The 13,927-nt window shown below is 36.7% G+C and overlaps 1 protein-coding gene across 1 annotated transcript; it reads left to right on the top strand.

Annotated features, from left to right (window-relative positions):
* Positions 1 to 1,017: 1,017 nt before the first annotated feature.
* On the top strand, positions 1,018 to 3,318 carry npffl (neuropeptide FF-amide peptide precursor like). The gene is made up of 3 exons (XM_077021234.1): positions 1,018 to 1,239; positions 2,107 to 2,216; positions 3,022 to 3,318. Exons 1-3 carry the CDS (start codon positions 1,090 to 1,092, stop codon positions 3,140 to 3,142), a joined length of 381 nt encoding a protein of 126 aa, XP_076877349.1. The 5' UTR covers positions 1,018 to 1,089; the 3' UTR covers positions 3,143 to 3,318.
* The last annotated feature ends 10,609 nt before the right edge of the window (positions 3,319 to 13,927 follow it).

The raw sequence follows: 13,927 nt of genomic DNA, 5'->3' as shown, positions 1-13,927 counted from the left end.
TCACCGCGTTACAAAAGTGTTGCATTCATATTTTTGTTTTCATTAATAATCATCAATAAACATGTTTTTGTAAGATTACATTAGTCAACTCTACTCTTAACTCGTATTTACTCAATGGCCAATGTGATCTATGCTATACCTGAAACAGACCGTGAAACCTTTACTAGTAAATTGTTATATTCCACATATTTTTGACATGCATATTATTCCTGGTACTTACATGCCACATGCGTTGAAGATACACTGCAGTATAAATTAGAATCAGCCTTTAAGTGGTTTACTTATCCATTTTCTTCCTGTGGCTCTTCTTCCCTACACTCAGGCCACCACCACCTGGTTCTTTTCCCACTGAACAATGAGGCACCTCCATGCAGACTGGACAGATGTTCCTGAGTAGTTCCTGACCCAGATGAATTTTGGACAAAGCTTGTCCCAACCTTTTCTCACAATTGTTTATAAATATGCTTAAAGAATGAAGTGGGAATTTCCATTTGGTCCAGTTAATGAGAGCCTGAATTATAGATGCATTATATCATTATATCATTATAGATGTATCATTCCAAATGCATTATATGATTATTAATATATGTAAGTATTTTGCATACTAGCATTAATTTAAGCATACACAGCTGTTAGTTGTACACCTTACAAGACAAACTGAAATAAATCCATTGAACTGTGAGTGCATGAGTGGTGCCAAAAACTGAATGTCTTGAAAATCTGGTGATTCATTTCTAATCCCTTTCTTTGGTCAGCACAGATTCCTAATTTTGTCACTTTTAAAGAAGCTTATGGCATCCATTAACAGCATTTATCACTTTAATCACTGTGTTTTTATTGTCCCGTAGGAGATTTACTAAGTGCATTTTAGATAAACCCTTGGAACACTTCCCAACCCTTATTTAATTCTGCATGCCAGTCTACAGAGACACAGATGTGCGTGTTTGAGTGTATATAAGGACCTCTACAATATTCCAGTTTATTATGGTGCAAACAAGGGGAGCCTGAAGACAGACATCTCAGGTCAAGCTTTCGCTGGTCACCTTTTTTACTTTGTGGAGTTAATCAGTTGTTCAAGGTGATCAAAGAATGGATGTGAGCATGTGGTTCATGCTGTTTGGTGCATTGCTGGTCATGGCTGGGTTGGGCCATTCTGTCTCACAGGGAGAGCTGCTCGATCCGAGCCAACACCTGCTTATAGACACTGAGGGAAATGGAGCAGAGAGACTGGGGACAATGGTAAGACCTTTATGCTTTCTACAGAGAAATTACATTTTGCACATTTGCTGAATTTGAGGAAAATCAGTATGTAGAACAGAAAACACTTCCAAAGCTGATTTAATGAGGAAAGAACATAATGCTACCACTTCATATAAACTGTGAATAACTGAAAACAGCATTTACACATTATAAGCATATTGAAATAGAGTTGCATTTCTTAGTGACTTTTAATTTTGATTCATTTTCAGCATACTTGTAATAAATCATCTATAAATTTAATATATATATATTTGTTGTTTTCTTCTAAATATTAAAGATTACAAATAGCATTAGTAAATATTAAAGAGTAAACAATAACATTACAACCAACTACAAAATATAGAATAAAAATATATATAAAAGACCCAATAATCTCTATATATACACACATTTCTTTAAAGGGTATATTTTAAAAAATACTTTACATAACTTGCATTGTTAATACAATTTGAAACACTACTCCAGCAATTGATAAATTATATAAACAAGACATCTTCCACTACCGGAGTTTCATGTCCTACCCTAGATGAACACAATATTCGAGAGGTGCAGATTAATGTGAAGCATCAATGTGAAGTTAAATGTACGTTAAATATATGCTAAATATATATACATACATACATATATATACATATATATATATATATATATATATATATATATATATATATATATAGGCTATATATATAATATACATTAAATGTACTTTGAATGCATGAAAATGTATGTTTATGTACATGTTTGCATTTTGTACATTAAACATATGCTAAATATGCATATTATGTATGTTAAATATGTACCTAACATAATGTGTATGTTAAATGTACATTATAGGTCAATGAAGAGGAGCTGGGTCATGTTCTTGAAGACCGAGTCCTGACAACAGTGCTGTTGTCTTTGCTTCAGGGATCTCAGAGACAAAGTCGTAACCCTTCAGTCCTGCACCAGCCGCAGCGGTTAGTCAGCACCCTTACCCAAACTTTCAGTTCATCACCATTCTCAGTGGTTAGTGAGCACCCTAACCTAAACCATCAGTCCTGCACCAGCCTCTGTATGCAGTTCTCCAGGGTTACTATAGAATTGAAGCTATAAAACAACCCTGAACAACAAAAGTGATTTACAATTTGAAACAAAAGAAATAACACTAATCACTACTATTAAAACATGAGGCAATGTGAAGGGAATCAGCACGCACTTCAGTGGTCTGGGTTTTGACATCATATGTATATTGTAGCCATAACTGGTATTCACTGTCAGCTTTTAGTGTTCTAAAAAGGCTCATAAGATTCAAGGCATACTGACTGAAAGATAAAAGAGTTTATTCACACTGTAAATGTTTTTTATTACCTATTATTTATCTTGAACAAAACCTTTTTGCATTAGCAAACATACTGTAATAGAAGTTAAAACATGTAAAATTATGAAGTTATACATAAATTACTTTCACATTACTCTTTGATTTACTCACTTTGTCGATGAGCCACAGGTGCAATGGATGAAAACACGCAAAAAAACAACACCCAAATGAAATATATGGCCATAAACAGATGCAGACCACACATACACCAACCCGAAGGGAGGGGTCAGGGGCTGTACCATGACACTTTCATAAAATCTGATTAGGTTCAGTAGTACACTGATAACAAATAGGATTTGCTTGCTTTGTGCTTTGAGGGTGAGGAGAGGGGAGGGGGGTATGTGGGGGAAGCCCTTTCAGTAGCTATATGAAATTATGTTTACTTTCATATTCTTTTATTTCAGATTTGGCCGTGGTGCTCGGGGTGATTTACCTACGGAGGAGAGGATAGAGTCTCGAGACTGGGAGACAGTCCCTGGGCAGATATGGAGTATGGCTGTGCCACAGAGATTTGGCAAAAAGTAGCACAGATATTTTAAAAAACATTAGATAAATTAGAGTTAATTAGATAATGTTTATCTGTTTATAGCCAATATTCTTGTTTCCTTTAGCTGGTTGGGTTGGCATGGAAAAAAAACATAAATCAAAGGGTCAGCACAAAACAAACCCTTGTTATAATCAATTTCAGAGCAAAGTTTGAATTTTAGTTACCTCACTGTACCACAACAAATATTTTTCCAGTTCCTTAGGTTCTGTTTGAAATGTTTTTGTGGGTGGTTTTATATACAAGCTTTATATGCTGATGTTTGGTGTACAAGTTTCACACCAAGTCATTACTGTTGTGTCTGTATTTAACCTTTGACCCATTAAATTAGCAGGAAGCAAGTGCTGATTTGTTCTTCATTATATTTTTAACCTTTAAAATCACAAATATACAATTATAAATGTAAGATAAAGATACTGTGTTCTATCCATTTAGTTGTATACCTGCTTTAAGTAAAGGAATGGGTTGGTGCCTCCACTTAGTAGAAAGCAAAATATAACATGTAAAATCCCACTAAAAAAAGTAAATAGTGCAGATTCCTTTCTTTTGCCTAAAAGTGTGTTCACACCTTTACTACACACGCACAGTGTTAAGTGTAACGTGGCGAGGATTTGAGAAAGCGACTAGTTGCAGTTAAAATGTACGTTTACTTATACAAACACTGCTGGCTGCAAAATACATATAACAAAATATATATAACACTCAGGTAAACACGTAAGGGTCGTGCACCACTCAATTTTAAAAGTTACAAGGTGGAAGTCATGCACTTGTGGCACTTTCAATGTCCATTTTCAATATTTTCCAGTGCACCTTCCGCATAATTTATAGAAATACACATATACTCGAAATAAAATGAGCCTTTTATCACATTAAGGAAGATGGTACCGTGTTTGATAACAGCAGAAGAATAAGTGTATTACATAAGCTGTTTGGCGTTTTACCCTATTCTGCAGAAGCGCCCCCTGCTGGGCCCGCCGGCGGATAAATTCAAAATTTCCTATCCCTTAAATAATGCATACCGATTTTTAGCCGTCTACATGCGATAAATTTTTAGCCGATCGCAAGAAATCCGGCTTTGAAGTTGGTGATGAAAATACCTGACGCACGTGGGTCTCTTTAAATGTCCGTTTAAAAAACATATTTACGACGTGAGATGACCATGTTTGGTCACCTAAAATTCATTTATTAACAAGGCTTTAATGTCACACTCTAAAACAGTAGAGAAAATGTTGGTAAATACCTTCATTTACTTGCTCACTTCGCTGCAACATATTGCATAATCCTCTTCCTGGATGAGACGCACCAACAATTCTGCCCCTTTCAGCGTCATCGCAGCGTTGTGAAACCTGATTTGTCCTCTAATTACAAGGCTGCAGCGGTTCTAGTTTAAAATGCGTCGTTTTTATTGATCTAGAAGGGGGTAGTGACTTTGAATGACAGCTTTTCACACCTCCGCCTGGCGAGGTGTGAAAGGGGGGCATACAATAAGCCCGACTGAGACCAGCTGACGCCTTCGAAGTGATTGATAGTTGTTCTAACCAATAATTCACTTGAAGCTGAAAAGATCAACCCCTCACTTGCCATGATTGGGGTTGATCCGTCAAAGATGCCATGATATCCGTCAAACATATCCGCAAAACGAAGCCATTTGGGTTGTAGCCATGCTAACCTACTAGGCTAAGTTAAGATAAGCTAAGCTCCCCAGAACACACGCAAATGACGAAACTGAAGCAGTCGTGGATTATTTTGTTAGTTGATATTTTGATCGCATATACTTTTGAACATCACAGAAAAGAAAAGGCTTACTTTGGCTGGAGTTTATGCCCAGTTGTTTGGGTATGGCGGTGACCCGGAAGTAAGCCTGAACAAAAGCTACAAAGCTCTACGAAGGAATCCTTTGTTTGTGAGTACAAATAAACAATTGTGCATACAAGAATTCGTACTAAATATATAATCTAATACTAAACATTAGATTATAAACAGTATTAGAGCATTTAAGTACTGTAGTACTCAGTATAGTATCGTGTAGGGCAGGGGTACTCAACTGGCGGACTGCGGTCCGGTGTTCTGAAAATCTGTGCTACCCCTCGAGCTGTCCTACCTTGGGCTACTGCGCATGCGCATGCTAAGATTACGTCACTCTCAGCGCACATGGCGCACACCCGTAGCGCAAAATTATAGACATATCTATCGATTCTTGCTACCATGTCAAAATGTAGTACCACAGCAGTAGCTGTACGTACGATCATGTTATAGGCTATATTACCTTATCCGAACGTGCTTCTACCATTGATACTGTATGTACGATCATTTAATAGGCTATATTACCTTATCAGAACGTGTGTACAGCATTAATACTGTAGGTACGATCATTTTATAGGCTATATTACCTTATATGAACGTGCTTCTGCCATTAATACTGTAGGTACGATCATTTAATAGGCTATATTACCTTATCAGAACGTGCTTCTGCCATTAATATTGTAGGTATGATCATATTATAGGCTATATTACTTTATCCGAACGTGCTTCTAGCATTAATATTGTAGGTACGATCATTTTATAGGCTACATTACCTTATCAGAACGTGTGTACAGCATTAATACTTTAGGTACGATCATATTATAGGCTATATTTACCTTATCAGAACGTGCGTACAGCAATCATACTGTAGGTATGATCATATTATAGGCTATATTTACCTTATCAGAACGTGTGTACAGCATTAATACTGTAGGTACGATCATATTATAGGCTATATTTACCTTATCAGAACGTGTGTACAGCATTAATACTGTAGGTACGATCATATTATAGGCTATATTTACCTTATCAGAACGTGTGTACAGCATTAATACTGTAGGTACGATCATATTATAGGCTATATTTACCTTATCGGAACGTGTGTACAGCATTAATACTGTAGGTACGATCATTTTATAGGCCACATTACCTTATCAGAACGTGCATCCAGCATTAAAACAGTAGGTACGATCATTTTATAGGCTACATTACCTTATCAGAACGTGTGTACAGCATTAATACTGTAGGTAGGTATGATCATTTTATAGGCTATATTACCTTATCCGAACGTGCTTCTACCATTAATAAAATCACAAGTCATTATTGAAACAATGCACTGGAGCAAAACAAATTTTAATTATACATTATGATACAGTTATTGCAAATTATTCTAGAATAAAACTGTGAACATTAAAAATACTACAAAAATAACACTGCAGTCTTGGTCTCTCAGCGTTGGTCTGTTAAAATTTCTGTACTGCATCGGTAGTTGTACCATTTCTGTTATGTTCTTGTCAGCATCACCTTCTAACATGGAGAAATGACAGCGCAAACGTCATGAACGTTACATGGTTATTTACTTGTATTTAAGAAAATTGCTTCAGAAATATAAAATAGCCAAATTGAACGAATGTTAAGCGTTAAGAAGTGCTCGTTTTGAGGTGAATCAACTAAAACCAGTTAGTGTAGGACACTAGAATGAACAGATGGATAAAATCGAGTACGGCGAGGCTAAAACAGACATTTGAAACCTCCACTTGTTGGAAACACTCGAGCAAATAGTAATATTTACGAGGTCTTTCCTAGGATAATCACAAAAATATTTAACAATTGTCGAAAAAACACAATAAAATGCAAAAAGATTTACATTGCAATATGATTAAATACGATACATGGGCAAAACCAGGGGCGAGGCTAGGGTATTTTTAGTGGTGCTAGAGCACCACCGTGAAGTTGCTCAGCACCCCCTGGCTCAACACATTTTTTAAATATTATATTATGCAAAAACCTTGCTCTGCACCTGCGCAATACTTTGGTATTGTGCCTCTGTGAGCACTGGGGGCTGGGCACCCCTAAAGACCAGATCCTAAAATCGCCCCTGGGCAAAACTCACCGTTATTCCAAGACAAAAAACAGCTGGTAGCGCAAAATTCTGGGCTACGCTGAGAGTGACGTAATCTTAGCATGCGCATGCGCAGTAGCCCAAGGTAGGACAGCTCGAGGGGTAGCACAGATTTTCAGAACACCGGATCCGGACCCGAACGCAGTCCTGTTCGGACCCAATCTCATTCCTGATTAACTGGATACGGACCAAAACAAAACCGTAGCATTTATTTCAGGGCTATTGAAAAAACACTCCGTCACGAATGTTACGTTCGCCACCCCCGCCCGCACCGGACCTCGGATTACAGGTATCTGCCAAAATTGGACCGCGGACAAATTTAGTTGAGTACGCCTGGTGTAGGGTCTTAGTTAGCATGTTAGCTTAGTTGGCTAAGTCAGCTTAGCTAGCCTCTTGGACCATCTTGGAGATATCTATCCTAACATTAATTTTATGTTAAATTAAATCTTCATCTGATCTTTCTGTAAGATGTCCAACGTTGTTATTTTGTTTTAGCAAAAAAAATGTTACATGCTTTTGATGATAGGCTAATACCAGTGTTGGGAACGTTACTTTAAAAAAGTAATTAGTTATAGTTACTCACTACTTGTTCAAAAAAGTAACTGAGTTAGTAACTGAATTACTCTATAATAAAAGTATCTCGTTACCAGGGAAAGTAACTATTTGCGTTACAGTTTAAAAAAAGCTATACGCCAATGAATAAGGATTTTTTTTGAAAAAGCAGTTTTCACAGTCAGTTGAAATGAGTAGATCAGAAAGGTGTTTAACTTTTGATATTTATTACACACATCCACTGACCAGTGCAGGATAAAATCCTTTAAAATCCCAAATCTTTGTAAAAAAAAAAAAAAAGGCAAAAGTAAACAGTTACACTATATAAAGTGCATTTACATCTATGAAATTTAATTAAATTCTCTCTAACTGAGACAACTGGTTTGTTCACAACAGAAGTAAACTTAACAATAAAACCTCTATCCTTAATTAAATAAATCAAATACCCAGTCTGGTAGACATTCAGGAACTTCAAGTATTTTCTTAAATAATGTTTATATCGCCACCTTGAAAATGCAAATTTTTCTTCGGCTTGCTCCTGACTCGCCATTTCAGCCTCTTCTCGGTTTGTGTCACGTGTCTCTCAGTGTCACTGGCGTGCTTCAGCGCGCATGTAAAAACACTGGCTCTGATTCGCTTACTGACTTGTTAAGTTAAACAGGTGTTACAGCGAGAACTGTGACCTATCGAGATCTGTTACTCCTCACTAGCCTGGAGAGCGGTCCGCTCGGATTACTGTTAGTATATCAATATATAGTAACGCATCGCTTTTAATGACCAGTAACATCGACGGCGTTGTAACGACAGGAAAAGTAATTAATTATATTATCCCGTTACTGACAAAATGACGCCGTTACCTAACGCCGTTATTTTTAACGGCGTTATTCGCAACACTGGCTAATACCCATGTCCAAATATGACCAGGGTGTGTCATATTTGGACATGGGTGTGGCACTCTGGACATTCCTTGGGATAATGCTGTGTAACTCTTCAATACATGCATGTAAGTGCTCAATTTTGTTGTTAGACAAGACCCTATTGAATTATATTTTATATTATAGAAGAAAATTTGATCACCAATGTGAATATACACACTGTAGTACATCCCCAAGGTCAAAACTGCTTTTTTTGTTTTTCGGACATTTTCTTCTGTAATAAGAGGCTCTCGAATAGAACCAAAATTATGGAAATAAAAGCCTGGAGATGAATCAATATGTTGGTCCAACTGTCTATTTCAGTTTGAGCCCTGAATGATCATTTTCCTATATGTTGAACTTGAGATAGCTAGTGTTAAAATGTACTAGTACAAGACGCTCAAAAATGTTTCCAATGACCACCCCTGGAAGGAAGCAGACCACCCCTGGCCCTACCTAGAGACAATGTTTTCGTTCGCCGGAGTGAAAGAAAATTCCTATATAAGTGCCTACTGTGCCTCCCTAAACAGTTTGAAATATTGTCCTTCAAAAATTCACCTTTGAACTTGAAGAAACACAACAATGTAAGTTATAAATATAATGCACAGAAGACACACCAGCTTGAACTATCGGTAAGTGCTAGCTAGGTTAGCTATCTTAGCTAGCTAACTAACCTACTTATGTTCATGACATGCTGCAGTATTCACTTAACATTAGCGGGCAATCATAAAGGCTACACTCTAAAAAACATTGGGTTGAAATTGACCCAAATTGGGTTATTTTCACAACCCAGCATTTTGGGTCAAGCATTTAACCTAAATGCTATGTAATTTTAACTAGAATGCTGGGTTAATTGAACCCAAGTTTGGGTTGTATTTTGATTACTTTTAAATGTATAATTTAGACATTACCTTAACACATACTTTACATATTATATATTCATACACTTAAAAAATACCACTTTTAAGCACCAACAAGCCAAAACAAATGGGTATGGTCTTGTGGTCTTTATGGTCTGTCCTTCAATTTGAAACTGATTATTGTAACACTGAGCATCAGCTGACATCAATCCAATGTTTGCATATGTAACAACCATAGAATTTAGTCTAGAGCAGGGGTCTCCAACCTTTTTTCCTTTGAGAGCTACTTTTACAAAATAAAAGTGGCAGAGAGCTACTCGTGTTTTGTAACATTTATTCTCATAGCTTATTTCGAACAAATTCAGTAAGCTTTCTTTCCTGAACATTTGCAATATGCTACAGTCCACATCTCCCGTTATGTATTAAACTTTCACAAATTTTTTTTTACTACGAACACACTACAAAATTATTACTATAAACACATATATGTCCATGTCACTGTATCACATTTCACAAAACTATTTGCTTGCACAAGACATTGGAGAATGAAATGTTATTATGGATCACTTAAAAAACTTAACCGAATACAACCTTATTAAAATAATCAATATATCAGTATATTCTAAAGAACCACATAAACAACAAAAAATGCATTCACAATAAATAATATTTAGTTCAGTTCAATACTGAGCAGTGTGTGTGTTTGAAAGTGTTCATAAGTTCAGTCTTATTATGCAGAAGCGCCCCCTAGTGGGCCCGCCGGCGGGCCCAGCTCCTTTACGGCGATATAAAACATATTAAACATTAATGAATCTCCGAACAAAAGCGCTTAAATCAAAATTTCCTATCCCATCTACATGCCTACCGAGTTTCAGCCGTCTACGTGCAGCCGATCGCGAGATATCCGGCTTTGAAGTTGACCACAAAAGTGCACCCCGCGAGGGGGTCTCCCGACATATCCGTTTACAAAACATATTTATGTTGTGAAATGTCTTAATGTTTTGTCACCTAAAAATCGTTTACTAATAAGGCTTTAATTTAAGACCTTAACAGCGTAGATCCGTTGTGGTTAAGTACCTTAAAAAGCTTGCTCACCTCACTGCAAAATTTTCCAAAATCCGCTTCCTGAATGAGACACTCCGACAAATCTGCCCCCTAAGCGTCACAGAAGCGTTTTTAACGCTGATTTGATCCCTCATTACAAAGCTGCAGCGGTTCTGCTTTGATTTGAGTGGTTTTTATTGGTCTAAAGTGGGGTAGTGACTTTGAATGACAGGTTTTACAACCTCTCCCCCGGCGAGGTGCGAAGGGGAGGGGGAGAGGGTGAACCAATAACCCCACAGAGACAAGCTGGAGCCTCAGAAGTGATTGAAAGCTGTTCTAACCAATAGTGTACATCCTTCCGAAGCTAACCAGCCCTCATATGACATGATTGGTCAAGAATATTTTTAAATTGAGCCCTCGGAAACTGGCGCTTCATTTCCAATTTCGGCCGCTAGCATAGCAACATAAGCTAACCCTTTGCTAACCTAAGCTAAGCTCCCCAGAACACACTGTTCGGCGAAACTGAAGCAGCCATGGATTATTTTGTTCGTTTTTATGCGGATTGTGGATACTTTTGAACATAAACGGATTACTTTGTGTGGAATATATGAGCAATTTTCGGAATTTTCGCCAACCCGGAAGTGAGATGGTACACCGGCTACGACGCGATTCTACGTACTGTGAGTAACAATGGATAATTTTTCATAAGCGATATTGTACAAAATATATATTCTAATACTAAACATTAACTAAGCGTTAGATTATAAACAGTTTTAGAGCGTTTGAGTGCTGCAGCACTCTGTATCGTGTCGGATGCTACCGGAGTTGGCTACGGTAACCTAGCTTATGCTGTCGGACTATATTGGACATAAATATGATATCATAACGTTCATATTTGGACATGAAATTTAGTCATTGGAATTTTCTGGTCTTGCTGTAATATGTGCAACATTGTTGTTTGTCGTAGCTCCTCGGTTTCGTGTAAGGAATTTGTTGGCATGTTAGCTTAGTTGGCTAATGGTGTGTGTCGGGTGTGGCATATTTAGACATGGGTGTGGTGCACTTGACATACCTTGGATAAAGCTGAATAACTTTTCAATGCTTGCATGGATTTGCTCCATTTTTTCTGTGTTGTTAGAAAAGACCCTAGCGAAATTTATTGTAATTTCTGATACCACATTTGAATAACTATGTGAATATACATTCCAGTCATGTTCAAGTTCAAGTCAGCATTTTTGACATTGCTGGCATATTAGCATCTGCAATAGAGGCTCTAAAATAAACCAAATTATGTGAATATGATACTGAAGTGTATTAATATGTTCCCCCAACTGCCTACTTCAGTTTGAGCCATGAATGATAATTTTCCTATATGTACAACTTGAGATATCTAGTTTTAATGTGAACTATGTCAAAAATGTTAAAAATGGCCACCGGGCGTGCGAATCTGCAGCATAAGGTTAACTAGTGAGATGACTGACACTGCAAGGAGTCAACAAGAGAGATGTATGCTGGAGTATATCCACTTAGGTTCACTCTTATGGAGTCATTTAAATGTTCATCTGTCAATCTTGTTCTAAGCTTTGATTTCAAGACTTTGATGTCAGAAAAAGCTGTCTCACAGAGGTATGTTGACCCAAACAATGCAGACATTTTCAGAGCTGCTTGGTGAAGATTTTCATAGTTATCTGGCTCTACCAAGCTCCAGAAATGCTGTGAATGTTGCTGAGATTTCAGCTGCACATTATTTTGAAGGTTTATAACCTCCATTTCCAATTTCACAGGATCAACACAGAAAAGTTCAGCCATTTGTCCTGAAATCTCACTTATGTCCACATCCATGAAAGGGTTAGCCGGGTCATTCCTGCTATTCGGTGCCATTTCAGCTCAGTAAGTTTGTATAAAACAATGTGAAACTTTTCATGATTTTATCATTTAATCTGCAGGAGGACTTGATAAACTATAAGAAATAGACATTGGTCCAGCTCAAGATATTATGCTCTAATAATTTTAAACCAATTTCTTTTGATGACATAAGACAAATGTCCACTCTGTTACAAGACATTCTCATCTCTATTAATAAGTGTTCTGAATGCACAGTTATTTTAATATTCATATTTTCTAAAAGTCAAAATGTCCCTCACTTTATCCTGCAAATGTATTTTAAGGAAGTATTAATAAACAAGCATTATCTAAAAAACATATGTTGTATTTTAAGTCACAGTGTAATTTCCATACATTTCATTTAGAATAAAAATGAATTTTAATGGAATTTGGTTCCATTCTTAAATGATTTAATTTTTCCAGTTCATTCCCTGCATGTAACCACAAAGCTATGCATATTAATTGTTGTTTTTATTTAATTAATATATAAAAACACACAGGTAACAGGGTGGACAGAGGAGAAACAGGGTGGACAGGATGTAACAGGGTGGACATCACACCTGTGAACAACAATACAATTAATTAAAGAGAAGCAACTCATGTCCCCCGCCCCCCACTTTCAACCATAAAATGTACTGAACACCTAAAGTAAATATCAAGAACATTTTCAGTCCAATGATTTCCTTTGTGTCCACCCTGTTACTGTGCAAAACAGTAACAGGATGGACAGTAACAGGAGGGACATTTTATGCTAAATTTAACATTACTACTTGTGTGATGCTAGTTCATGTTATTTTATAGCGACCACAGAGGAAGATTTTAACATGTTTATTAACTATATTTTTCAAATTACAAAAAATAATTAGTTTCCACTATAAATATGCATAACAGAGTGGACATGTTATGCTTTACCACATCAGTGAACCTTTCTAAAACACTGAAAAAAGACTGAATAAGGAATGATACTCACTTTGCTTCTTGCAGATGATTTTTCTCAAAAATTAATGCTACTTCCTAAGAGTCATGTGACTAGAGGAGGAGTCAGGGGGGCGTGTCCAGACAGATTTTCCATTACAGTAACAGGGGGGACAGTCAACTCAGGGACAAAACTTATTTTAAAGATTTTAAGTGTTAAAAATGCATTGATATAAAAAAATAACATCTGGTGAAGAATATTATAAATAAAACACCACAACAATACATTTTTTTTTGAATTTTTAAATTTAGTATTACATACATTTGTAAATGAATTTGAGGAAACATGATTGGGGACATGGCAGTCTAGCCTACTTGAGCTAAAATATTAATTTTAAATTAAATAATCCTGGGAACACACCATTGTTTTCTATGGTAGAGGGGAGGGTAATCATGTAGGACAAGCTTTTAGAAATAAGTATTAGTTAATTTTTACCCAAAATATATAATATTTTGTCATGGGGACTCAAATGGCACCGAATAGCAGGAATGACCCAGCCATAAATGTCACACAGGGCTCAAGTTGATCAAAGTCACTGAATCTGTCAGCAAATTCCTGTCCAAGCCTTGATATGAGATCGCAATACTTGGACACATTTAAAACACTGGCTG

The sequence above is a fragment of the Brachyhypopomus gauderio genome, chromosome 1, assembly GCF_052324685.1.
Source record: "Brachyhypopomus gauderio isolate BG-103 chromosome 1, BGAUD_0.2, whole genome shotgun sequence".
Lineage (NCBI taxonomy): Eukaryota > Metazoa > Chordata > Actinopteri > Gymnotiformes > Hypopomidae > Brachyhypopomus > Brachyhypopomus gauderio.
This window is presented reverse-complemented; position numbering and strand designations above follow the sequence as displayed.

What these genes read in the sequence shown, in the direction of transcription:
- npffl (XM_077021234.1), top strand. Translation starts at nt 1,090, where the DNA reads ATGGATGTGAGCATGTGGTTCATGCTGTTTGGTGCATTGCTGGTCATG. An exon ending in CAGAGAGACTGGGGACAATG is followed by an intron (nt 1,240 to 2,106) that starts GTAAGACCTTTA and finishes GTCAATGAAGAG; the next exon opens with GAGCTGGGTCATGTTCTTGA. An exon ending in GTCCTGCACCAGCCGCAGCG is followed by an intron (nt 2,217 to 3,021) that starts GTTAGTCAGCAC and finishes CTTTTATTTCAG; the next exon opens with ATTTGGCCGTGGTGCTCGGG.